The following is a 27,258-nucleotide window of genomic DNA, read 5'->3' as shown; positions in this document are numbered from 1 at the left end:
ACCCATCCACTTATTCCATTCAGCATGGACATGGTCATTGAATGGCTTCTTCAGAAATACTTCCAAAGATTGAACGACAGATGTTAGACTTCCTGGTATAACTGCAATGTGGGTGTTATTTCTTCACAGGTGCCTCTTCATCTCATCAGTCATATGGGATCTGAACATGTCCCACACTATCAGCTGCATTCTATATGTGGACCACTAGGATGCCTGTTCCACACATTATTGATCCATAACTTCACCCTCATCCATCCAACTCAAAAACTGCAGGAAACTTTGTTTGGCTTGGAAACTGGTAATATTGGCATCGAGGTCTTTTGGTACTTTCTGAACAATCTCGGTCTTCTCCCACAACACCAAACTGTTTTGTTCCTTAAAGCAGCTATACTAACTAGCTGTTGGCCTGAAATCTTTGCTGGACTCAGGGTTTGGTCCACTTTAGTATGTTTTTATTCACTGTATTCCTGGTGATGTTGTTTCCATTTTGACCATTTTCGAGGACCCATTCTGATACATGTTTCTGAAGGTCAGGCCAGCAGCTGCTCCCTGTTCTCACGGTGCTTTTGGTCTGGGGCATCTTCTTCAGGGTGGAGTTCCTCCTCCTTTCACCCTCACACCAGTTTTTCACTAACAGTGAATCCCTTTACTACAACAGTTATTTAGCGAGTTAGCAAACACTCTAACTTTTATTCTGAAAGCCGCTTTGTACTTAGTCAACAAGGTGCACTGCTGCCTCACATCGCTAGGGACCTAGGTTCAATTCCAGCCTTGGGTCACTGTCTTTGTGGAGTATGCACATTCTCCCCATGTCTGTGAGGGTTTCCTCGGGTGCTCTGTTTCCCTCCCACAGTCCAAAGATGTGCAGGTTAGGTGGATTGACCATGTTAAATTGCCCCTTGGCGTCCCAAGATGTGTATCTTAGGGGAATTAGCGGGGTAAATACATGGGATTACAGGGATAGGGCCAGGGTGGGAGGCTCCGTGCAGACTTGATGGGACGAATGGCCTCCTTCTGCACTGTAGGGATTCTGTGGTTCTAGGGTGGTAGTTGGAATGTTAGAATAATGCAGCACAGAAATTCTGCCTATTTTGCCTGTGCTCGTTCTCTCTGATTTGTCTAATTAATCCCACTCCCCTCAGCTCTTTTAAAGCAGTGTGAATGTTTCCTTTGTAAATGTAGGTCTAATTCTGTTTTGAGCTGAAGGTCACACAGCCTCAGTGATATAAACTATCTAGAGTTTGCCAGTAGGTTAGAATACCTAGGTTAGGTGGGAGCGAAGAGAATCGGAATTTTTAAAAAGACCATGTTCAGATATTTTGATCCTTATGAAACACTTTTTCCCTGGGAAATCTGGAGCCTATGGACAACATAATTAAACCCGATTGCAGGCACACCGTCATTGTCAAGGCTTTCAAGCTGAGGAGAATACATTTTTGTTCAAAATAAAATAAACCATTCCCCACCCAGCAAATTCAGGTTTTGAATACAGTTTAGGAATACCTAGGGAAGAAAAGGAAGTTTGTTTCAGAAGGGAAATGGAGAAAGGAAGGCTTTGAGTTATGGGGAGAGACTGGGATTCTCTTCCCTGGAGCATAGGAGGTGATCTTATAGAGATCTATAAAAGAATGAGGGGCATAGACCAGCTCGGTAGTCAACATCTTTTCCCAAAGGTAGGGGAGTCTAAAAATATAGAGGGGCATAGGTTTAAGGTGAGAGGGGAGAGATACAAAAGGGTCCAGAGGGGCAATTTTTTCACACAGAGGATGGTGAGAGTCTGGAACAAGCTGCCAGAGGTAGTAGTAGAGGCGGGTACAAATTTGCCTTTTTAAAAGCATTTAGACACTTACATGGGTAAGATGGGTAGAGAGGGATGGGGCCAAATGCAGGCAACTGGGACTAGCTTACTGATTTTAAAAAAAGGACGGCATGGACAGGTTGGGCCGAAGGGCCTGTTTCCATGCTGAAAACCTCTTTGACTCTATAAAAATCAAATTAAAACCTTGATTGATTTTGTGACCATGATTAAACACCAATATTCTAATCTTAACGTAATCAATGTCCCCAACTGTGCTTGGATATATTCTTGGAGATTTGCACCACATGGACTGTATATGCCCTGCCTCCACACTCTCATCCTTGGTAGCAAACATACTCTGTTACCTGACTGGTATTTCTCACCTTTCAGTCAAACAATCCCGTCTCCAACCTGTTTATAACTAATAAACAAAGTGTTCTAGGATAGTGAAAACAGTTCACAGTGATTTTCCTCCCCGGATGCTCACAGCTAGTGGCTTGAAGATTAAATCCTAAATCCTGGACCCAAAATATATCTTACTCTTCTTGTTTGTTCTTTGTTACTAATTATTACTAATTCTAGTTCAGTGCTTCTTGAGCAGTTTTCGGATCTTTCTGTCTGCAGCTCACCTTCAATTGCTCCGCTCAAGCGCTCATCAATAGCTTTGTGGTTTGGTCCAATTGATCACTTAATGGTTTGTGTCCTTACAGACAGCCCAGTGGGAGAGCGAAGGCCCACCATTATCAGCCCCAAAGGAGCGAGCAGCAGGAAGACTGTACTGAGAGGACAAATCTTGTACTTGGAATGTATCGCTGAAGGCTTGTAAGTTGAGTTGTACCATTCTCGGAGGCTTTGTTCTGCGTATGTTGGAGATGGTGCTTTTCAAATGTGACATTAAAGTGAGGCCCCATCTGCTCTATTCAGTAAGCATAAACAATCATATGGTATTGTTCTGAAGGGCAGGACAGTTCTGCTCTGATCAATATTTATTTTCCAATCAACATCATTTTAAACACTGATGAAATACGAAACAGAAAGTGCTTTAAATATTCAGCAGACCAGGCAGCCTCTGTGGAGAAAGATGGTGGTGACGTGGTATTGTCACTGGACTAGTAACCCAGGGGCCCAGGCTAATGGTCTGGGGGAAAATCCCAACATGGCAGCTGGTAGAATTTAAATTATCTAACTAATTGAAAACTTGTCTCAGTCATGGTGACCATGAAACTATCATTGATTGTGGTAAAAACCCATCTGGTTCACTAATGTCCTTTAGGGAAGGAAATCTGCCGTCCTTACCTGGTCTGGCCTTCGTGTAACTCCATGTGATTGACCCTTAAATGTCCTCTGCAATGGCCCAGCAAGCCATTCAGTTCAAGAGGACAATTAACGATGGACAATAAATGCTACGCCCACATCCCATGAAATAATAAATTGAACAAAGGTCAGTGAGCTTTAGTCAGAAGTGGAAAAAGTTAGAGTTGTAACAGTTTGAAGCAAGCGCTGAGGTTTTGGAAGAGGTGGAATGGAAGAGTATTAAGGAAACTTACCACTGCTCTATCACAGATTTACCAAAGATGTGCAGGTTAGTTGGATTGGCCATGCTAAATTGCCACTTGGTGACCAAAGATGTGCAGGGAAGGTGGATTAGCCATGGTAAATGCAAGGACTTACAGGGATAGGGCAGAGGGCAGGGCCTGAGTGGGATGCTCTTTCGGACAGTCGATGCGGACCCGATGGGCCAAATGGCCTCTTTCTAGGGTGGCACGGTGGTTAGCACTGCTGCCTCACAGCAACAGGAACCCCCCAGTTCAATCCCAGCTTGGGTGACTGTGTGGAGTTTGCACATTCTCCCCGTGTCTGTGTGGGTTTCCTCCGGGTGCTCCGGTTTCCCCTCTCAGTGCAAAAATGTGCAGGTTAGATGGATTGGCCATGCTCAATTACCCCTTAGTGTCCCAAGGTGTGCCGGTCAGGTGGATTAGCGGTTGGGTGGGCCTGGGTAAGATGCTCTTTCGGACAGACTCGATGGGCTAAATGGCCTCCTTCTGCACTGCAGGGATTCTGCGGATTTTTCCATTTACATTTCTTCCCTTTTTCTTCATATATTTGTTTAAAACCAAACCAATTACACCTCTTAACTTTTCCCCCTTGTTACAAACTGCTTAGCGACCAGTAACATTTTGCTGAATATATACAAAGTTTGAAAGTCCAGTTTCCTACTAAGAGACTGTGGCCATAAGGTTTAAACAAACACAATAAACTTTATCATGTAATGTCAGAAAAGTAAAACAGTCTACTTTGTCTATTTTATATTCAAATATTCAGGATTAATATGAGGTAAATATGAATTAACAGGCAAACTGCGGCAAACACAATATACTGCATGTTGAATGGCAGACATGCCCATGACAGATCTCATGGATTTCTCAGCAACTCACCCAGATATTTGTGACCCCTGTGAGTCACAAGATCTCATTAAAACTGTCACCCTCATGAAAGATTTCAACTTTTTACCCTTGAAGGTTTAGCGTCTGAATTACTTCAAAGCCTCTCCGAATCGGATTGCATCAATAACTCTACATTTTCTGATGGTTCAGTCTCTCCTCCTGAGATTGCGTTCCATGGGTTTCACAAAGCTACGCTCCCACCTCTACTTGCCAGCACATTTCCAACTCTTCCATTGACCTCTAAATTTACTAAGCTGGCACGGACCTTGAGTTTCTCCAAACTCCAGTTTCCCGGCTATATCGAGCTATGACCAGGACTTCATTGAGCCCCCAACTGCAGTGAACTTAGTGTTTCTCTGTGAGATGCAAACCACATAAGGACCAAGCTGCAGCTCTCTGCTGCACCAAATGGCTCCCAGAACCTTTTCTGATCTTTACTACCTGGAACCTGCTAACAGCAGCACCCTTTCAATCTAGTCCATTCCTCTGCTGCAGAATGCTCACAACAATTGACCTCCTTCTTAAACTTCACCCAACTCTATCACAACATAGCCTTTCAGGATTCACTGAATGCTTTAGAACTAATTTAGCTCTGATTTACAAGACAGAAACTCTCTCTATGCTCAGCGCTTCAATGCAAACAGCGGTGGACACCATGTCCAGGATTTTCTGCAACAGCCTGTTTGTGCACTGCAAGCTCCCATAAACAGCAATATGATAATGGTCAGATAAACAGCTATATCCTGATGTTGGTTGAGTGAGAAATATCAGCCAGAGAGAAATCTCCTGCTTTTCATTTGCGCATATGGAGCGAGATTCTCCGGCCTCCCAGCCCCGTGTTTCCCACTGGCGGGAGGTGGCGCGTTGTTTGCTCACGGCGGGATTCTCTGGTCCCACCGTTGACATCACCCCACGCTGGCGGGAAACGCGTGGGAGGGGGTGTGCTGCCGGCGGGACCGGAGAATCCTGCTGGCATGAACAGCCGGAGAATTCCGGCCATGATCTTTTTCAGTCACCTGAGAGGGCCGATGGGAATCAGTTTAAAGTCTCATCCATAAGACAGTGTAACACTCCCTCAACGCTGCACTGAAAAGTACAGAGAGCTCCAGTCACAGGCTTGCAAAAGAAGCTGCTGAAAAGTAGACTTTTCCCTTTGTTTAGACGTTAAGCATTTTCTATTAATAAACCCATGCGCTGGAGCCTAAGCAACCGATATTCTCATGCGAGGCTCACCCATTCTTTTCCAGGCCCACACCAGCCATCCACTGGACCAAGGAAGGGGGAGAATTGCCCAGCCACAGGACCTTTGAGATCAATTTTAAGAAGACCCTGAAAATCATTGATGTCTCAGAGGCAGATGCCGGGAAATACCGATGTACAGCGAAGAATTATTTGGGAACTAGTACGCACATCATTTCAGTCACAGTCAAAGGTATAACCCTATTATCATGGAGATAAGCTCCTTTGACACAATGTATTGGGTGGGTACTTATGGCAATGCTAAAACATGTTATAGCATTGAAAGGTTATTTTTCTGAAAAACAGAAGTATATTTTTACAGCATCTCTGCTCTTGGAAAGCATTTCAGTGAATTGTCGTGATTGTTAAGTCGGCGGCTGCAGCTGCTATTTTACAGAGGACGATTCGATGAATAACTGGCTTAAGTTGTTGCTGCTTTTATTGGTCAGCTATGAGGTTGGCGGTTTTGGGAGGGGAGACTGAGGACACTGAGGTGTTCTCGGGATCCTACAGTTCGGACAGGGGACCTGTGCAAGGCTTACGCTCAGCTCCCTGAACAACTGTACAGGCCCAGGGATGCCAGGAGAAGACGTCCTCCCTCTTCCCCCGACTGTAGAACACACCAGTACATCCAACACGCAAACAGGGCAGTGTTGCACTAATCGTTTCTATTCACGTTGTTCAATACGCCTGTACAGCTGATTGCCATGTACACTCAGCGCCAATGACACTAGTCCCTGGGAACTTGATTGGGAATGTGCCAGAGCACATTTCTTGCACTGTTCAGTCTCTCTCCAGTCAAAAGGAGCTGGAGAACAGAACCTCTAGGTTCACACCTGGACAGTGCAGCACTCCCCCAGTCACGTAGTGAAAATAACAGCCTATGCCCAGGTCTCAAATGAAGTTTGGGCCCACAATTTTCTCTATATCCAAAAGAACAGTGCTGTCAACTGAGCCAAGCTGATGCAGGTAACCTAAGATAACATAGTTAATGGTATTAAGCTAGATATTGGGCTCTGAGATTTTTTTTGTTTTCAGTAGGCTGTGTTTCTCCTTAGAATCCCTGAGGCTTTGTTAAGTCTGTCGACTCAAATGACTTGACTGGAAGTGTTACTCTTGAACCAGTGAAAACATAAAGCTCTCCCAATTAATGAGGCAATGTCTCATTACTTTAGTGTTTATTAGAGCTATATATGGAAGTTGCTTAACCACTATTTAAGGTGAGGGATGATTGAGCAGAACTCGTGTAATTTTATGAGGGGAGTTTCATGAGCTGGAAGCTTGTACACTGTGGGGACAATGGCTGGAAATAAGACTCTAATTGCTGTACCTCTGATTCATCGACTGGGAGTGATGGAACCTCTTTGTGCCCTCGGTGAGACTGCCCACCTCACCTTCTACTTAAACCCATCGCAACAACTGTCTCCTCTCATAAAAGAACATAGGTATGAATTTTTCAGATGGTGGGGTCACACTTCCCGCCATCCAAAGGGTCGTCCTGCCAACTCTGAGTGCTTTGGAGCCATTTCACGCTCAAATGCACACTACGTGGCTGCAGGGGGTCTTCCACACCTCACTCAGGAGGAATTCCCACCTTAGAGAGTTACCGGTCAATCTGATTGGCCAGCAGCTCTCCAGGCTCTGCATCAATAAGAGCTGCAGTGAAAGTGTACGTGGGCACCTGAGGCCAAGGTATGTTCAAGGGGGTCCCAGTGTGGGGATGAAAGGGAAGGCCTGGGAGACCATGAAGGGTGGTGACTGGGGAGAAGGGAGATCTGAAGACCACTGAACCTTAAGGGAGGAGCATCCAATTTCAGAAGAGGCCTCTCATGGATGTGCAAGATCTTAGCCCGTTGATTTTTTGGGCTTCCTCCATGCAAGGTCAATGACCCCCCACCCCTCCCCCACAGCCCCCCCGCAAGCCAGAGATTGAGCCTGCGTGGGAAACGGCCCTTAACACCCCAATAACTGGTCAATTTCAGGCCTCAGTTGAAGCAAGGGTAGGCATCCCATCCAAGGCCTTTCCTGTCCCAGTGTAAAATTACTGCAGAGTTGAGGTGGGTGGGAACCCAAAAGGAATCCCATTCTTTCGATTTCACACTGCACTCCCCACTCTGCCTAAAACCTGCTGGGGAAGAGGGGCGCGTGAAATTCTGACCCAAGAAATTTAGGAACAAGAGGAGACCATTCAAATCTTTGATTTGGTTCTGCCATTTACATAGGCTCTGAATGAGATTGCAGGGCATACATAGCAATTGCATGCTGAATAATGAGAGATGGGTTGGAGGTTGGCCCAGCGAGCGACGGTCTGACTTGGTTTTTGTGGTTTCTGCAGCTGCGCCATATTGGATTAGCGAGCCCAAGAACCTGATCCTGGCACCTGGGGAAGACGGGACACTGATCTGCAGAGCTAATGGCAATCCCAAGCCCGCAATTCAATGGCTGGTTAATGGTTTTCCCATTGAAAGTGAGTATACAGGGACAGTTAGCATTTGGCTCATGATGTTCTGGTGCCTGTAAATCAGTTCCATGAGGACACACTGTGGTGTGAAGTGTCTTTTCCATTTCCCGAATACAGCTGGTTTCTGAAACATCTGTTTAATAACTGTGGCTCTTTTCTGATTGATAGGTGCCCCCAGTGACATCAGCAGAGTACAAATGGATGATACCATCCGCTTCAGTAAAGTCCAGGCCTCTTCCAGTGCTGTTTACCAATGCAATGCATCAAATGAGCATGGATACTTGTTGGCAAACGCCTTTGTCAATGTACTCGGTGAGTTTTGCTCCGGCCATTGCTAGCTCATGGTTCTCCTTGTGTTGACAGCCTGCATCGAGAATATTGCTTCTTGACCAGACCTCCGTCATGTTTTTATAATGATATGAAGGCACAAATCACTCATAAGGGATTGTGTAAACATGTCATAGGTTCATTAATTGAGACTAGGTACATAAGAACAAACATATGTATGGATAGAAAGCTTGGAGACGTCAGCAGAAGAGCTGTGTGTGCTAAGTTCTGTTCCCAGGCCAAAGTGAAACTGAGACTGGATCACATATGACACACTTCCCTTCTAGTGATGGCATGCTGCTATCCCTTAAAGGCAAATTACAACCACCTCCCACAATACCAAGTTGTTTTCTCAATGTACAGACATATGGGGGTCATGGGTGGAATGTCAGGGGTCAGGCTGTGCAAGGCCTGCTGGCTATTTTTAAAGTACTGCCAGCAAGCTAAATTCCCTTGTGGCCCCCTGACCCCTTTCAAAAATTGGCAATTTAAGGCCAAGCAAATCCTTTCTGTCATGGAGAAAAATATCACATGTTTAAAATCTGGTCGCCTCTTCCGGGGCCACCTGAACTGGATCTCAAGGCATCTCAGGAGCATTCTGAAACGTTCTTCTCTTTGGAATGGAGACTGTGGCCTCTGTGAGCCCTACATATGGAGGCCTGCCAGCTGTGTTAAAAGCCAAATACTCTGGATGCTGGAGATGCAAATTAAAAACATATAAAGTGCTGGAAAACTCAGCAAGCAGTCAAGATCTGTGGAGAGAGAAACAGAGTTAACTTTTCAGGTCCGTGACCTTTCATATCAGGACCATACTTCTGAAACCTTAACTCTGTTTCACTCTCCAGGAATGCTGCCAGACCTGCCGAGTATTTCCAGCACTTTTTGTTGTTTTATAATCAGTTGTGTTGTCCATCCCTGATCACATTGGATGTAGGATAGGCCTCAGGCTTCTCACCTCCATTCTGTTTCCCGATACATCATCGCCTTCTCTTAGTCAAAGCTGAGGTAACATTGGTTTGGAGAATTGGAATACTCTCAATGCTGACCTACTTACAAGTAATGTTAATTTGTGGCGCACTGTTTTTTGCAGTTGTTTTCTTTTGGATCATTAGCTGATGTGTGAAATGAAATATTTCTTTTCAAGTGCCTAGTGTGAATAGCAATTGTCCCAGGTCAGGTTTGACAGTGCAGGATGCAGAATAACACTTCTTTGTTTCTACAAAGTGTCTGTCTTTGCCCCGGAATATTACCTCCCTAACTGCATCTGTCAACAGAAATATTCAATCAAATTGCAATCTTTCCCTGAACCTTCCAATAAAAATCTTTTGGCACCTCATTAAAGAGCCAAGATTGAACATTGACTTCTTTCATTCATCCCTTTGGCGGCATGGTGGCACAGTGGTTAGCACTGCTGCCTCACAGTGCCAGGGACCCGGGTTCAATTCCCGGCTTGGGTCACTGTCTGTGTGGAGTTTGCACATTCTCCCCGTGTCTGCGTGGGTTCCCTCCGGGTGTTCCGATTTCCTCCCACAGTCTGAAACACATGCTGGTTTGGTGCATTGGTCATGCTAAATTCTCCCTCCGTGGACCCTTTCCAATTCCCAGCAGCACTCCGTTCTGTGGAAGAGATTCCCCTTCCTCTCTCAAAAGCTGCAGGTGTGAGAAGACTCCTTTCAAGTCCTCTGACTGACAGGAGTCAGTCACTTTCACTGTGTATGACGGGAGCGGGGGGTGGCGGGGTGGCGGGGGCGGGGGGGGGGGCATTCCCTTCTCCTCAGCTACTCACTCAGCCCAATTTTTTTAACTCTGCATTTATTCCTAGTCTCTGAGCCTTCCTCGAAAGCACAAATCCTTGGAAATCCTCTGAGGCCCTTTGCTTTCCTTCAAAAACATTTCCTTCCATTCGATTTCATAGTGCAGCCCTACAAGCCTCTGATTGACAGCCTAATGGTTTTTGTACAGCATACAGTGTCAATCTTTCCCTTCACAGATGAGTCCACCCAAATTAACCCCTTTTGTTCCTGACTACAATGTTTGTACAGGAACTGGCTTGGTTCATAGCTGCAGGCAACATTTAAATTGGCAGTTGTGCATAATCAACGGCGGGAACTTGATTGGGGCCGGAGGGATGGGCTGGGTGAATGGCGAATGGTTTGATGCCCATCAGGAATCCCATTAGCCCCAACGCCCCATTCAGCGGGACGTCAGGATTCCTTTCAGTGGTGAGTGGGACCGGTGAATTCCCCCCATAGGGCGAATGGTCTCTCTCTATGCTGTAAATGTCGAGAATCAATGAAGCTAAAACTCTGCTCCTTGCAACGTTTGTCCAGTTTCCCCAACAAGGACTATAAGCTGTACAAGTTTCAACAGGATGACATGAGACAGCAAAGGCCACTGAAGTGAGAGATGGTAGTTTTCGTCATGAAGTAGGATGTAATGTGGTACGGACAGGGTAAATTCAGGGCAGTCCTTGGAGATAAACCAGGAAGTAGAGCCAAGCAGCTTGGAGTGAAACTGCTGAAAGGTCAATGTAGGACAGAGTGTTCAAGAGGAAATTCATTCAATGGCATTCAACACTTTGACTGATTATCTGAGTGGAGGAAGGGAAGTAAAGTCATTTGGCTTGTTTCCGAGTCAGTGTGATGAAGTTCTTGAAGACACGTACGATATCATGGATAGGTGAACCATACTGGGCTAGTTGACTTGTAAACAGGACATCAATGGTAACTTGCCAACCTTACGCAGTCGAGTGTCTGACATCAACAAACCTCACTGGAGTGTGCTAAGGGAAAATGAAGTAATTGTAACAAACCAATGTTCACAATTCATCCTCAAACTGGGTCTGATTTATTACTGGATGTGTTTGCACATTCATTGCCTGGGTCATTTACAAAGTCCTAATTTAAAATGGATTTCAGTTGTCAAATGTTTTTTTTTTCTGGCATCTTTCAGCTGAGACTCCCAGAATGCTTACACCACCGGACCAGATTTATCAGGTAATAGCCAACAAAGCTGCCATGCTGGATTGTGCATATTTTGGATCACCTATACCTCAAGTTCAATGGTAAGAAGACCATCAGTGATTTATTACTTTGTTCTACGTGCATGTCTGTAATCTAGCTGATGATGGTGAACTCTGGTATGTCAGTGATATTGCTTTAGAACAAAGAACAAAGAAAATTACAGCACAGGAACAGGCCCTTCGGCCCTCCAAGCCAGCACCGACCATGCTGCCCGACTTAACTAAAACCCCCTACCCCTCCGGGGACCATATCCCTCTATTCCCATCCTATTCATGTACTTGTCAAGACGCCCCTTAAAAGTCGCTACCGTATCCGCTTCCACTACCTCCCCCGGCAATGAGTTCCAGGCACCTACCACTCTCTGTGTAAAACATCTGCCTCGTACATCTCCTTTAAACCTTGCCCCTCGCACCTTAAACCTGTGCCTCCTAGTAATTGACTCTTCCACTCTGGGAAAAAGCTTCTGACTATCCACTCTGTCCATGCCTCTCATAATCTTGTAGACTTCTATCAGGTCTCCCCTCAACCTCCGTCGCTCCAGTGAGAACAAACCAAGTTTCTCCAACCTCTCCTCATAGCTAATGCCCTCCATACCAGGCAACATCCTGGTAAATTTTTTCTGTACCCTCTCCAAAGCCTCCACATCCTTCTGGTAGTGTGGCGACCAGAATTGAACACTATATTCCAAGTGCAGCCTAACTAAGGTTCTATAAAGCTGCAAATGACTTGCCAATTTTTAAACTCAATACCCCGGCTGATGAAGGCAAGCATGCCATATGCCTTCTTGACTACCTTCTCCACCTGCATTGCCACTTTCAGTGACCTGTGTACCTGTACACCCAGATCCCTTTGCCTATCAAGATGTTATGGGATCGTTATGGAGATGTTATGGGATCATTTTATCCTATTCAGTTTCTGCATCGGTGTGTAACTGATCAAATGCATTATGGTACTTTTCCAATGGAGAAAGTACCATCATATATAAAAATGCAAACAAAAAAATGTCCACTGCTTTCATGTTTCTGTGTTCTGATTTAATTGAACTGGCAGATCTGACATTCTTGTTTTAAAAAAAACCCAGCTTCTGAAAGTTAAAAAATCATCTGCACTGACTCCCCATCTTGATTTATAGGCGATCTGCTTTGAAATGGAAATGGTATCTGTTTTGTTGGTGACCTAGAAGCTGCCATTTCCATAATGAATGTTTGGCTGTGTTTCAAAACCCTTCAGCTCAACAGCTGGTCATAGAATGCCTGCAGTGCAGAAGAAAGCCATTCAGTTCATCAAGCCTGCACCAACCATAATCCCACCCCATTCCCATAACCCTGCTACTAGGGTACCCTGACACTAGGGTCAATTTAGCACGGCCAATCAACCGAACCTGCACATCTTTGGACTGTGGGAGAAAACCAGAGCACCCGGAGGAAACCCATGCAGACATGGGGAGAATGTGCAAACTCCATACAGACAGTGACCAAGGCTGGAATTGAACCCGGGTCCCTGGTGCTGTGAGGCAGTAGTGCTAACCACTGTGCCACCATGCCACCCCTCATTGAGCATAGAACTATTGAATCTTTTCGAGCCTATGAAAACAAAATTTGACATTGATGTGGTTTGTTGTTTCTTTACAACCTAATAGGCACTTAAAGGATTGCAAGACTTTCCTCTTGGTTTTTTTTTTGTCCAGTATAATTGATAATGAGTTTGAATTTCTTTGATTGTCAGCAATTTAATGTTTTCCCAAATGATTTTAAAGTAATTACAATTGCATGGATCCTGAGAACTGTACATAGTGCAAACTTGGTGAGGGGCTATACAGGAAACATGGGGGGGGGGCATAAAGGTGGTATGGAGGAGTATGGCGGAATATAAGGTGTGCTGGGGGATAAAGGGTAAATTTAACGAGCCTTTAGATAATGTTGGGAGCTGGGTTGCTGTATTGCAGGACTGAGGGCCTATTCAACGGCCCACTGTTGCTTTTCTGGCGCATTCTGTCGCAGTTTACAAAATGCACTGCGAACCGTAATCCGTGAGTAAAAAGACGAAAATCTCTCATGAAGTCACAGATGGGTTGGGTGTGAATTTTGTGAGCCGCACGAAAATTCGGCCTGTGTAGTTTTTTTACACAGTGTGTCATTAGGGTCCATAATGCTTTGCCTGAAAGGATGTTGGAAGCAGATTTAATGGTCACTTTCAAAAGGTAATCAGGTTTCTACCTGAAAGGCAAATATTTTCAGGATTATGGGAAAAGGAGCGTGATTAATCTCATCGTTCTTTCAAAGGAGCCAAGACAACTATGGAGGGACCCAAGTTACAGCACAGTAAGATTCCATGATGCTGGGGGAAAGAGGAATATTCGGAGGGGCATTGACAAAACAGACAATCAGCTGGCATTAAGAATCTTGGGATGCAGAGAGGAAGTAATTAAAGGTTGGCATTAAGGGGGAAAATGCAGCTTGCCAATCGAGTAACGGTCAATCTATTTAATCTCAGGTTCAAGGATGACCAAGGTAGTGTCCTCCACGGTGACTCATATGTTTTCCATGACAACGGTACTTTGGAAATGGCCTTCTCACAGAAGAACGATAGTGGCACCTACACCTGCATAGCAACCAACACCATTGGTGTCATCCAAAACCAAGCCTTTCTCCATGTCAAAGGTCAGCTCTGTTGTGTCATCAGGCTGCGTTTTTGAGAAAGCTTAATTTTGTTTAAAGCATGTTGAACATCACGAGCATGTTGAATTTTCAGATCCGACAACCATCCTTAAACAGCCGCGCTATCAGTCTGTGCAGACTATGGGCACAGCTGTGTTTGAGTGCAAGGTGAAGCATGACCCAACGCTTCCTCCAACAATTACATGGCTGAAAAATAATGAGGAGTTGCCTGATGACAGCAGGTATGAAGATTCCCGAGGGAAGTAATGAGTTAATTTGATTTCATTTATTATTGTCACATGTATTGGTATACAATGAAAAGTATTGTTTCTTGCACACTATACAGACAAAACATACTGTTCATAGAGAAGGAAACGAGAGAGTGCCGAATGTAGTGTTACAGTCATAGCCAGGGTGTAGAGAAAGATCAATTTAATGCGAGGTAGGTCCATTCAAAAGTCTGATGGCAGCAGGGAAGAAGCTGTTTTTGAGTTGGTTGGTACATGATCTCAGAATTTTGTATCTTTTTCCTGACAGAAGAAGATGGAAGAGAGTATGTCTGGGGTGGGTGGGATCCTTAATTATGCTGGCTGCTTTTCTGAGTAAGAAGTTTAACAACACCAGGTTAAAGTCCAACAGGTTTATTTGGTAGCAAAAGCCACACAAGCTTTCGGAGCTCTTAGCCCCTTCTTCAGGTGAGTGGAAATTCTGTCACACTATTTGTAACTCCCACAGTTGCGTGGACCTGCAGAGTTTCACTGGCTGTCTTGTCTGGAGACAATACACATCTTTTTAGCCTGTCTTGATGCTCTCTCCACTCACATTGTTTCATTTCTTAAAGACTTGATTAGTTGTAAGTATTCGCATTCCAACCATTATTCATGTAAATTGAGTCTGTGTCTTTATAAGCTCTGTTTGTGAACAGAATTCCCACTCACCTGAAGAAGGGGCTAAGAGCTCCGAAAGCTTGTGTGGCTTTTGCTACCAAATAAACCTGTTGGACTTTAACCTGGTGTTGTTAAACTTCTTACTGTGTTTACCCCAGTCCAACGCCGGCATCTCCACATCATGCTTTTCTGAGGCAGCGGGAAGTGTAGACAGTGTCAATGGATGGGAGGCTGGTTTGAGTGATGGACTGGGCTTCGTTCATGACCCTTTGTAGTTTCTTGTGGTCTTGGGCAGAGCAGGAGCCATACAAAGCTGTGATACAACCAGAAAGAATGCTTTCTATGATGCATCTGTAAAAATTGGTGAGAGTCATAGCAGACATACCAAATTTCCTTAGTCTTCTGAGAATGTAGAGGCATTGGTGGGCTTTCTTAACTTTGGTGTCGGCATGGGGGGACCAGAACAGGTTGTTCGTGATCTGAACACCTAAAAATTTGAAGCTCTTGACCATTTGTACTTTGTCCCCATTGATGTAGACTGGGGCATGCCCTCCATTACGCTTCCTGAAGTCGATGACTATACCCTTCGTTTTGTTGACATTGAGGGAGAGATTATTGTCGTCACACCTGTTCATCAGATTCTCTATCTCTTTCCTGTACTCCGCCTCATCATCATTTGAGAGAACTTTATTGTGTTTTCACATCTGACATGCTCTCGATGCTATTTTCCAATAGAGAGAGAAAGTGAATGATATGGACCCAGGTCCCCACCAGAACCCAATTTATTAAGTAATTCTTGGCATTTATTGACCAATGGACAATGTTGACTCGCCACAGGTGTGAGTGGTAGATAACACAATCTCATAGCACACACAAATGTATTTCATCCTAATTCATTTGCTTAACATCTAATACCATCCAGACCTAAGTTTGCAAAGCACTCAGCAACATTTTGGGACATGATATGAGTAATTTGAGATGTGATCATAGAATCATAGAAGAATCATAGAAACCCTACAGTACAGAAAGAGGCCATTCGGCCCATCGAGTCTGCACCGACCACAATCCCACCCAGGCCCTACCCTCATATCCCACCCACTAATCTACGCATCTCAGGACACTAAGGGGCAATTTTAGAATGGCCAATCAACCTAACCCGCACATCTTTGGACTGTGGGAGGAAACCGGAGCACCCGGAGGAAACCCATGCAGACACGAGGAGAATGTGCAAACTCCACACAGACAGTGACCCAAGCCGGGAATCGAACCCAGGTCCCTGGAGCTGTGAAGCAGCAGTGCTAACGACTGTGCTACCGTACCGTACCGTGATCTGTGGCTGTCCGCCACTGAGGTTTTTCCTTAAGCTCATGCTTGGCTCTGTTGTAGATGAATTGATAAAGAGCTTTATTGTTATGATTAATCAACAACGTTATTATCATTGTGTTCTGCCACCACCAGGGTGGTACAAGAGGGGAATTAGATGGAATTTAGTTTTTTGTGTCACACATTTCCTGTGTACCAGTCAGAAACACTCGGGCACTTTTGTGTTTCTCCCATTTTACCAACAACTCCACAATAAAGTTAAAGTTGACATTGAATCATGGAATTCTACAGTACAGAAAGAGGCTATTCGACCCATTGAGTCTGCATCGACCACAATCCCACTCAGGCCCTATACCCACAACCCTAGCTAGTCCCCCTGACACTAAAGGACAACTCAGCATAGCCAGTCCACCTAACCCGTACATCTTTGGACTGTGGGAGGAAACCGGAGCACCCGGAGAAAACCCATGCAGACATGGGGAGAATGTGCAAACTCCAAACAGACAGTGTCCAAGCTGGGAATTGAATCCGGGTCCCTAGCACTGTGAGACAGCAGTGCTAACCACTGTGTCACCATGCCGCTCATACTTGCATGATGTGTACCGTTTCAAATGCACATATTGTGTGAGTATGAGTATTGAGATTCAATGCCCCACAACATTGCCTACAGGATAAATGAGGAGATGACATTTCCATTTGTGAGTGAGGCCAGAACTAGGAGTCATAACTATAAGATGGTCATTAATACATTCAATTGGGAATTCAGGAGAAACTTTTTTTTTATCCAAAGGGTGGTTGGATTGTTGAACTCTTGATGGTGAGGAGTGGCTGAGGCAATGAGCACAGGTGCATTTCTGTGGAAGTGAGATGAGCACATGAAGGAGAAGGGGGCGGGGAAGTTATGTTGGTGGGTTGAAATGGGGTGAAATGTGAGAGACTCATGTGCCCCAATAGGAATCCACTGACCAAGTCGGGTGCTTCTTTCTCCAGGAGTAGGCATGGGCCCTGGTGTCATTTGGATAGTCAGCGTTCTTTGGAATGAATTCAACAGGCTGGGACATTTCCTAAGATAGCTTACCTGTCTTGGGGTGGAAATCACATGTAACCTGATACCAGTTATTGTCTTCGAGGCTTCAGTGCATCCCAGGAGGGTCTTCTTGAACAAAGAACAATACAGCACAGGAACAGGCCCTTCGGCCCTCCAAGCCCGTGCCGCCCCCTGGTCCAAACTAGACCATTCTTTTGTATCCCTCCATTCCCACTCCGTTCATATGGCTATCTAGATAAGTCTTAAACGTTCCCAGTGTGTCCGCCTCCACCACCTTGCCTGGCAGCGCATTCCAGGCCCCCACCACCCTCTGTGTAAAATATGTCCTTCTGATATCTGTGTTAAACCTCCCCCCCTTCACCTTGAACCTATGACCCCTCGTGAACGTCACCACCGACCTGGGGAAAAGCTTCCCACCATTCACCCTATCTATGCCTTTCATAATTTTATACACTTGTTCTTGGATGCAAACTGGGAGGTAGAGCAGCAAAAAAATCTCTTCAGCCCCAAATGTATTTGAAAATGAGCACTTAAATTGAACAAAATGCTGTAAATCTGAAACAAAAACTGTCATCAGCTGAAGCAGCGTCTATGAAGAAAATGGTCAAGTTAATAACAAAGTCATGGTCCCACTTTCAGGCTCCAGGTATCTGGCGATGTCTTGACTATTCTGGAAGTATCTGAGGAGGACCAAGGATCCTACACGTGTGTGGTGAATACGACCCTGGACACAAACTCCGCAACGGCTGACCTTACCGTCCTAGGTAATGTGGCTTTAATTTGTTCTCCTTCTTGCCCTTTGTGCCTCCGGTCTGCTAGGAACATATGGTTCTAAAAAGATAGAGGTATTTTAGCATTATTCTGTGTGAATAAATACCTTGTCTTGTTATGCGGCATTGCTTGAAAAACAGACAAGATTGTCTGGAATATGTTGCTGAGGTGATGCTTTGCATAACAGGGGAAGCATATTGGGAAGTTTGGCTCCCCCTGCTGTCTGGGACAACATGTAATAAGGCAGCACAATTCCCTGAACTCAACTCAGCTTGGTGATTACCAATTAGGGGTCGGTGTCACAGCCAGGTCTCCTACTCCTGCTCACAATGAAGTGACTTCCCCATTCCCATTATACTGGACAATGCAGAGGGGTGGCTGCCCAGTGAAGCCAGGCTTGAGCTTGACTGAGTTTCATTCCATTGATCAATATCCAGCCTTATAAATTGGGAATTAGCTTTTGGGAGCAATATCAGAGAATGCCCATGGAAAGAAGAGACAGCAAGAATCTGTGAGGTCTTCCAGAACTTGGGTTAGACAAGGCAGGAAATAAGCTCTTATATCTGGGTTAGACAGGACAGGAGATCGACTGTGAGACACATGTTAGACGGATAGACACATGAGGCTGTGCAACACACATTTTAGACAGCACAGGAGGCAGACTGAGACAACTTGGACAAAACAGGAGGTAGCCTGTGAGAGGCACATAAGACAGGAGACAAACCACAAGGTGCAGGTTAGACCCCGAGGCGCAGGCAGGAGGGCGAGGGACAGGTCAAACCGGGAGTCGCATGTTCAACATGGTGAATGAGGTGGATTTTGGGACTCGGGTCAGACAGAGCAGGAGATGGACTGTGGGACACTGCTTACATCCATGGAGCACCTGCTGGGTCAATCCCTGCCCTGAGAACGCACTTTGAAATAATTAGCCAGGTGCAGAGAAGAACAGTCAAATCAAAGCGAAATTACAGTTTCTGTGGCAAATTATAGTTTGAGTTGAAGAGAATCCCCTTCCTGGTCCATACATACAAGTTGTCACTTTCTGTATATCGAGCAATTTGTGTGCCATTATAGTTCCACAGTGCAGACACATGGGGCACAAAATACTATCAACTGATTCATTAGGTTTGTTGTACTTCTGAGTTCATATATGAAGTTTGAATTAATCATTTACATGATAATAAAAGCAATGACTGGTTTTAGATGTGAAAGAGGTGGGAGAGTTATTTTTGTCAGGTTCTAGTTGCCTTACCCTAGGAAGTATCTGAGCCTGAGTTTTGAACTTATTTTCTTAATTGGTCACATTTTTTCTACCTTCTCGTTTTCAGAGTTTTAATCTAGACTCGGAGAGGGGTATTGTGAGGGGTTAATATTTCTCTCCCGTAAAACCCCCTCAAAAAAATCAGCAAAAGTAATCCCAAAGGAATTAACTATTGCTGCAGTCACATTGCATGCAGTCATTTTGAACTCTTGTCACTTATAAATCATTAAAAATAACTCTTAATATGACCAACTTCAACTGATATTTACAAAGAATAATATGTTCTTTACGCAAGCCCCGTTTCCCTTGCAATGACTATCTCACTCAAGAGAGAGAATGCAGCCATCTCCTCTTGATATTCAATACCATTACCATCACTGAATCCCAAGCTATTGACATCCTGGGGGTTACCATTGACCAGAAACGGAACTGGACCAGCCATATGAATACTGTGGCTACAAGAATAGATCAGAGGCTGGGAATTCTGGGGAGAGTAACTCACCATCTGACTTCGCAAATCCTGTCCACCATCTACAAGGCACAAGTCAGGAGTGTGATGGAATACTTTCCATTTGCCTTGAGAAGTGCAGCTCCAACAACACCCAAGCTCAAAATCATCCAGGACAAAGTAGCTCGCTTGATTGGCAACCCCCCATCCACTAATTTAACATTCACTCCCTCCACCACTGATGCACAGTGGCAGCAGTGTGTACTATCTAGATGATGCACTGTAACAACTCACCAGGGCTTATTTGTTAGCATTTTCCAAACCTGCGGCTTCCACCACCCAGAAGGACACGGGCAGTAGGTGCATGGGAACAACACCACCTGGAGGTTTCTCTCTAAACCACACACCATCCTGACTTGGAAATATATCGCTGTTCCTTCACTATCGCTCGGTCAGAATCCTAGAACTCCCTCCCTATCAGCACTGTGGTGCTACCCAACACTACAGAGACTACAGTAGTTTAAGAAGGCAGCTCACCACCACCATCTCGACGGTGATTGGGAATGGGCAACAAATACTGGTCTAACCAACAGCGCCCACACCTTGTGAAAGAATAAATAAATTATTTGTGAGGTGCTCAATATCCTCATTTGCTACCTTGCCACATTGACGCCAGTATAACAAGTAGGATGGACAACTGGTTTTGATCCAGATCTGTGGGTCGGAAGGTGCATTAATCTTACAACTGGAATCCAGATAACGGAAGATTAATCATTTTAGTTTAAAAAACACTTACAGGAATGTACCTGAATCTCAGCCTCGACCCAATCAATCCCAAACTCCTGTTCATGTTGGCACTGGGTAACAGATGGCACCAGAGGGGTTTTTGTTTATATATTATTTGAAGGAATGTTGGCATTGTTGGCCATCCCTAATTGCCCTTGGTAAGGTGATGATGAGCTGCCTGTTGAACCGCTGCCGTCCATCTGGTGTAGGTACACCCGCAATGTTGTTTCGTTTCCTTTGGCAGTGCGAATGTGCATCCACACTCTTGTCAGCAAAGATAAACCCTTAAAAGAGAAACTATGGACAACGGTTGTTCTTTTTATTGAACCTGTTCGAAGCTTCACTCCAGATCCTGAACTCGGTAATGTGGGTTGAGACTCCAGTGCGTTGCTGAGGGAGCGATGCAGTGCCAGAGGTCCAACCTTTGGAGAAGGTGGCCCGGCCAACATGCATAGCTCAGCCAATCCCATTTTTTAAAAAGTGAAGAGGCTGGACATTCATCTTGTCGAGTTTGGATGTGTGCAGAATGCCTTTGATCCTTGCCGACATGGCAACCGTCACAGACAAGGCATTGTGTGGGAATTGTGGTGATATTTCTGTGAGGAATAATAAGCTGCAATGAAATTCCTTCCAAGCTATCTTGTTAATATGTATAACTGTCTGAAAAATGTGATTGTTTTAACTTGCTGCAATTAAACCCTAACCTTGCTCTTTGTTTCCAGCCCGTTCCTCAACTCCAGCTAGCCCTTACGGTAAACTAACAAATGTTTGTCTGATTGCACTTCACTCTTCCATTTGTTTTGACTTGGCTCTCATATCTTCATCTCCAGCAGTGATGTAGCATGTTCACCAGCCTCATTTCTCTCTCCACTCTCCACCTGAGGTGAAGCAGTGTGGAGTGTGATGCTTCCACAGCTCCACACTGCTCCGTTATATGTAGCATTATCTCACCATATCACACGCAACATTTGGTGTACCCTGTGCCTGTTTCTTTGGGGATTTTCTGTTAGCGAAGGTTGATGTAGATCTGTGTTAATTGTAGATCGATTTGTATTGGTGCTTCCTTCACCGACTGGGTGATTCTGTGTTTTCACAAACTGTGGAACTTCCATTACCAGAGATGGTGCAGGACAAAGCTGTAAGGGTGATGTGAATAGCTTGGTACCTTGTGTGTTTTGTGGTCACTCAGCAGAGGTTGCTTTGCGATTGGTTCTGTCTTCGTTCCCGTGGCAGAGGCTTTGCTGCACCTTGTCTCAGTATCTGGAGGTGGCCAATTATTTGTCAAATTGTCTGTCTGCCAATGAAGTGCCCTCCATTCTGGCTGGTGTTGGAGGTTCCACTGTGTGATCCATCTCCATCAATAGCAGTGAGGGAAGCAGGGCCCGGACAGGGCATCTTCCCAAACTGCCACCTTGTTCAATCTGCTGCTGTGTTTTTCCAGCACTTTTACTGATCTGTTGAGATGAATTCTGTATTTTTGGTGCACACAATCTTTAACGTCACACTTGAGATTTTGCATGCAATGGGAGTAATATCTGGTGTGACTGTTAAACCTTGCACCATAGAAAAGTTTAAACACTTGGGCAAATGAATTGCTCATTATTGGAAATGTACAACAGCGGTATCAGAACCCAGGAGTATCTGTAACAATCACCTTATCTGTAGGGAGTGTAAGAGTGAGTCTCGAGTGAGTGAAGGCATCATTAGCATATCTGATGTGCAAACCTTCAGCGTGAGTGTCTGCCAAGAGTATTTGATGTGTGTCTGCAGTGTATATGCATGTTTTGAGTGTGCATTCATATGTGCAGTCTGTGTGCAGGCATGTCTGGCATGTGCCCATGCGGACATGTGCCCATGCGAGCATGTCTGACGTGTGCCCGTGCGTGCGCATGTCTGGGGCATGCCTGTGCATACGTCGGTGTGTGCGTGCATGTCTGGAGTGTGTGCATGCATGTCTGGAGTGTGTGTATGTGCATGTCTGGAGTGTGTGCATGTATGTCTGGAGTCTTTCCGTGCGTGCGCGTGTCTGGAATATGCCTGTGCATACCTCGGTGTGTGTGTGCATATCTGGAGTCTGTGTGTGCATGTCTAGAGTATTTTGTTTTGCACGTGTGTGTGCGCGCGCATTTGTGGGTTGTGTGTGTGCTTGTCTTCTTTAGAATGCCCACAGTGCAGGAGGAGGCCATTCGGCCCATTGAGTCTGCACTGACCACACTCCTAACAAGGCCCTATTCCCGTAACCCCTCATATTTACCCTGCTACTCCCCTGACACTAAGGGGCAATTTAACATTGTCAATCTACCTAACCCGCACATCTTTCAGACTGTGGGAGGAAACCGGAACACCCGGAGGAAACCCACGCAGACACGGGGAGAATGTGCAAGCTCCACAGACAGTGACCCAAGCCGGGAATCAAACCCTTGTCCTTGGTGCGTGTGTGTGTCTTGGAGTGTGCATTTGCGTGTGTGTTTTGACATATGTGTGCGTGTCTTTGAGTTTGTGTCTAAGCCCTGCATCATGAATATGCGAGTGTTTGATGGGTTCATAGGGAATGAAGAATGCTGATTGGCTCCAATTTTGCAGTCACAAAAGTGCGACCAATTGAAAAATATTGAAAATTTCAAACACTATTTACCTGCTCAACTTGGATTGTTTCACCCTTAAATTATAACTAGGAGATCATTAGTTTAATGGTTTGATTCCACAGCTTTAAGATGAGTCTGATCTCTCTATGTAATGTTGTTGTGAAGCACACATCACATAGTATGGAGTTATATATTGAGCAGTGTTGAAACCCTCTTTGTAACTGCATGCATGTGGGCTTCTGCTGCTGAAATATTTATTTTGTTATCTTTAGCCTTCTACTGCAACTATCTTTTGTGCAAGTAAATGCTCTCTGAAATCATAGAAACCCTACAGTGCAGAAGGAGGCCATTCGGCCCATCGAGTCTGCACCAACCACAATCCCACCCAGACCCTATTCCCGTCACCCCACAAATTTAATCCGCTAATCCCTCTAAAATACGCATCCCGGGACACTAAGAGGCAATTTAGCATGGCCAATCAACCTAACTCGTACATCTTTGGGATTTGGGAGGAAACCGGAGCACCCGGAGGAAACCCTCGCAGACACGGGAAGAAACTCCACACAGACAATGACCCAAGCTGGAAATCAAACTCCGGTCCCTGGAACTGTGAGGCAGCAGTGCTAGCCACTGTGCCCACATTTTTGCTGAATAACAACATTGGCGAAATACCAGAAAATTTAAAACAATTTAATGTGTTATCTATATTAAAAATGGACGACAAACCAAGCATAGGCAAGTATAGGTTCATTAGGCTTGCTGCCCATTCTGTGTAAATGGTGGAACTGGTTACCAGGAATATAACTTGCACCATAATTATCCAGTTGGTAGTGGACAGCATGGAGACAAAGAGGACAATTCTGAACAGAGGCTTTGACCTCTTTGAGACTGTACCAACACAAGAGGACTGTGGGAAGCCCTGTCACATGGTATGCCTCACTTCCAAAAGACTCATGGTAAAGTTCAACACAAAAGCTTGTCAGTTAAACAAGAGGTTGTGGGGGTTCAACCTAAACCCTGATTGAAGGGTAGGAAGCAACAGGTACTCATCAGAGGAATTTTGTCTTAAGACCTGTTTATTAAACTGAAGCAAGTGAACTCTCATCAGATGAATCATTGCGCAGCTATTTAGCATTTGTCTGAACCATGGAACCATAGAAGCCCTACAGTGCAGAAGGAGGCCATTTGGCCCATCGAGTCTGCATCGACCCCGCACATTTACCATGGCTAATCCACCTAGCCTGCACATCTTTAGACTGTGGGAGGAAACCCACGCAGACGTAGGAAGAACATGCAAACTTCGCACAGACAGTCACCCAAGGCTGGAATTGAACCCCAGTCCCTGGCACTGTGAGGCTGGTAAGAGATCTCACAACACCAGGTTAAAGTCCAACAGGTGTGAGACAGCAGTGCTAACCACTGTGCCACCATGCCGCCCTGAAGAAACCTTGAAGATCCTAATCACATAAACATACTAGCTCTTTGCTGGAGCCTTTCAATGAGTCCCACTCCCTTTGCTCTGTCCCCATTGATCTTTTTCCCTTTTTAGTGATCAATCCAATTTCCTTTTGAAAGTTAATTATTGAATCTGCTTCCTCCGCTGCCCTTTCAGGCAGTGCATCCCAGACTGTAATAACTTGCTGTGTGAGAAAAATGTTCCCTTGTCTCCTCTCTGGCCCGTGCATTCCCTAAATCCATGCCCTATGGTTATCAACCCTTTTGCCATTGCAAACAGATTCTCTTGATTTACTCAACCGGCACTCTGCATAATTTGGAACATCTCCAGTAAATCTCCAATTTCACCTTCTCTGCTCTGAGGAGAAAAATCCCCAGCCTCTCCAATCTATCCAGGAACTGGAGACTCTCATTTGTGGTATCATTCAAGTAAACCTCATCTGCACTTAATCTGTGCCCCTGACATCCTCACTAACCAGTATTAAAAGAACGTAAGACCAGATTACATCTCCAAACTGAACACTGACAGATTCAAACTCGTGAAAGTCACTCGGGGCGGATGTTGGATAGTTTAATCCCACTCAAAGAATGATCAATAAATGGATTGGACATCAAGCTAGCTTAGTGAAGGCAAAAAACACCATAATCGTTTAAGTTCATTGGTCCAATCGGGTATCTTTATAGGCATGAGGAGGTAAGTTGATCTTCAATCTCTACCACTGTGAACCTATCACTATTGCCAATTTTAAGCTTTGACACCTTGAATAGCAGCTTAAACATGGCACTCGGGTTGGCATGGGCAATACGAGGAGCTTTTAGTGACCATTGATCAATAGCTTCACTATGAAGAGCTGCAATGGAATACAATATTCAGTAATGTATGCAGGTCACTTTAGCCTCCCCAAGTATTTGCATGTTGCTCCACTGCTGAACCTGCGATGGCTGCTGCTGAGCCAGATGGAAGAATCATTCTATCAACTTGCTGGGTATGAAAGAGGCCCGTGTGCATGCAGCCACGCCAGCCGTCACCATGCCCATTCCCGCCTGATCTGTGACAGGATTTCCAGGAGTTGTCATCGTTAAGGCCTTCCTGGTTTTAAATTGAACGTCTTTATTCCATAGATCACCCGGATCCACCCACAGACCTGGAGTTAACCAATCCTCAAGACAGGAGTGTGCAGTTGTCATGGATACCAGGAGATGAGAATAACAGTCCCATTACAAGTACGTTTTGAAAAGGCTTACTAGGCCTCAAATTCAAAGGGGGCTCCAACTGTATCTCAGACTGTTCCCTGTTTCATCCTTCACTATCCGGTTTGATCATGGCTGATCTGTAGTTCAACTGTATACTTTGTGTCTGCTTTATGTTCTTTAATAGTCTTACCTATCAGTCTTAATATTGAAGACTTCAGCTGAGCCCTACAATTCATAGCCTGTCTGCTGGCGGTCGTGCCAGATTTCCATCAGCCTTTATGTGGGGATATTATTTCCTGACCACCTCGAATGGCCATGGCCATTTTCTCCCATATGCCCCCTTATTCTTCACAACCTCACCAAAGGAAATGGCTTCTCCCCCTCTCTCTACCCAATCTATCCCATTTATCATTTTAAGCACCTCAGTTCAATCAGTCCTCAATCTTCGAGACTCAAGGAATTACATTTACACGAGTTTTTACTGTTGTGCCAGGCTATACTATCATAGAATCCTACAGTGCAGAAGGAGGCCAATCGGCCCACCAAGTCTGCAGTGACCACAATCCCACCCAGCCCTCACCCCATAACCCCAAGAATTTACCCTAGCTAGTCCCCTGACACTAAGGGGCAATTTTAGCATGGCCAATCCACCTATCTTTGGGCTGTGGGAGGAAGCCGAGACCCGGCAAACACCCACCCAGACATAGGGAGAATGTGAAAACTCCACATAGACAGTGACCCAGGCCGGGAATTGAACCCGGGTCCCTGATGCTGTGAGGCAGCAGTACTAACCACTGTGCCACCTTGCCACCCAAATTCCTCTCTCATTACTCTCTCACACTGGGATCCTTCGGCTAGGAGATGTAGGATATGGAGGAATAAGGTTTCAGTGGAATGGATGCAGAGAGAATGTTTCCACATAGAGGGAAGAGACTATCATTATAAGGTGGCCCCCAAGAAATTCAAGGAATTCAGAAGAAACTGTTCAACCAAACCATGATGTGAATGGTATCAATGTATTTAAAAGGGAACTATATAAGCAAATAAAGGAGAAGGGAATAAAGGGTTACGATTATCAATTTATTTGAGGAAAGATGGTTGGAGTCTCAAGTGGAACACAAACAGTAGCATGGAGTTATTGGACCGAATGGCCCATTACGTACCAGATGTCCTATGTAATCCTATACAATTCTTTATATAAGCAAGCTTCCCAGTCCCAGATCTCACATCGTCAATTACATTCAGCCATTTGGTCAAAGAAAAGTTGGTCACTTTTCGCTGCTCGGTCTGGGGAGAAAAGAAATACCATAAGACATAGGAGCAGAAGTAGGCCATTCGGCCCATTGTGTCTGCTTCATCATTAAATGAGATCATAACTGATCTGATATAATCCTCAACTCCACTTTCCCACCTTATCTCCATAACCCTTGACTCTCTTACTGATTACAAACCTGTCTATCACAGCCTTGAACATACTTTACGACCCAGCCTCTGCAGCCTTCTGCGATGAAGAATTCCACAGATTCATTACCCTCTGAAAGAAGAAATTCT

At 45.1% G+C, this 27,258-nt stretch overlaps 1 protein-coding gene across 1 annotated transcript in view; it reads left to right on the top strand.

The window, feature by feature from the left end:
* The window catches only part of LOC144488256 (neuronal cell adhesion molecule-like), a gene marked incomplete at its 3' end in the record, with an annotated part of 77,734 nt that overhangs the window by 28,312 nt on the left and 22,164 nt on the right, over positions 1 to 27,258 (top strand). Inside the window, exons 8-17 of the mRNA XM_078206291.1 lie at positions 2,509 to 2,620; positions 5,490 to 5,674; positions 7,817 to 7,948; positions 8,111 to 8,254; positions 11,222 to 11,333; positions 13,786 to 13,952; positions 14,044 to 14,191; positions 17,847 to 17,971; positions 21,196 to 21,225; positions 25,636 to 25,737. Of these exons, the coding sequence (XP_078062417.1) occupies positions 2,509 to 2,620; positions 5,490 to 5,674; positions 7,817 to 7,948; positions 8,111 to 8,254; positions 11,222 to 11,333; positions 13,786 to 13,952; positions 14,044 to 14,191; positions 17,847 to 17,971; positions 21,196 to 21,225; positions 25,636 to 25,737 (1,257 nt within the window). The remainder of the gene's footprint in view (positions 1 to 2,508; positions 2,621 to 5,489; positions 5,675 to 7,816; positions 7,949 to 8,110; positions 8,255 to 11,221; positions 11,334 to 13,785; positions 13,953 to 14,043; positions 14,192 to 17,846; positions 17,972 to 21,195; positions 21,226 to 25,635; positions 25,738 to 27,258) is intronic.

The sequence above is a fragment of the Mustelus asterias genome, unplaced genomic scaffold (assembly GCF_964213995.1).
Source record: "Mustelus asterias unplaced genomic scaffold, sMusAst1.hap1.1 HAP1_SCAFFOLD_1413, whole genome shotgun sequence".
NCBI lineage: Eukaryota > Metazoa > Chordata > Chondrichthyes > Carcharhiniformes > Triakidae > Mustelus > Mustelus asterias.
Note: the sequence above shows the minus strand (reverse complement) of the source record. Positions and strands in the feature narration are given on the sequence as shown.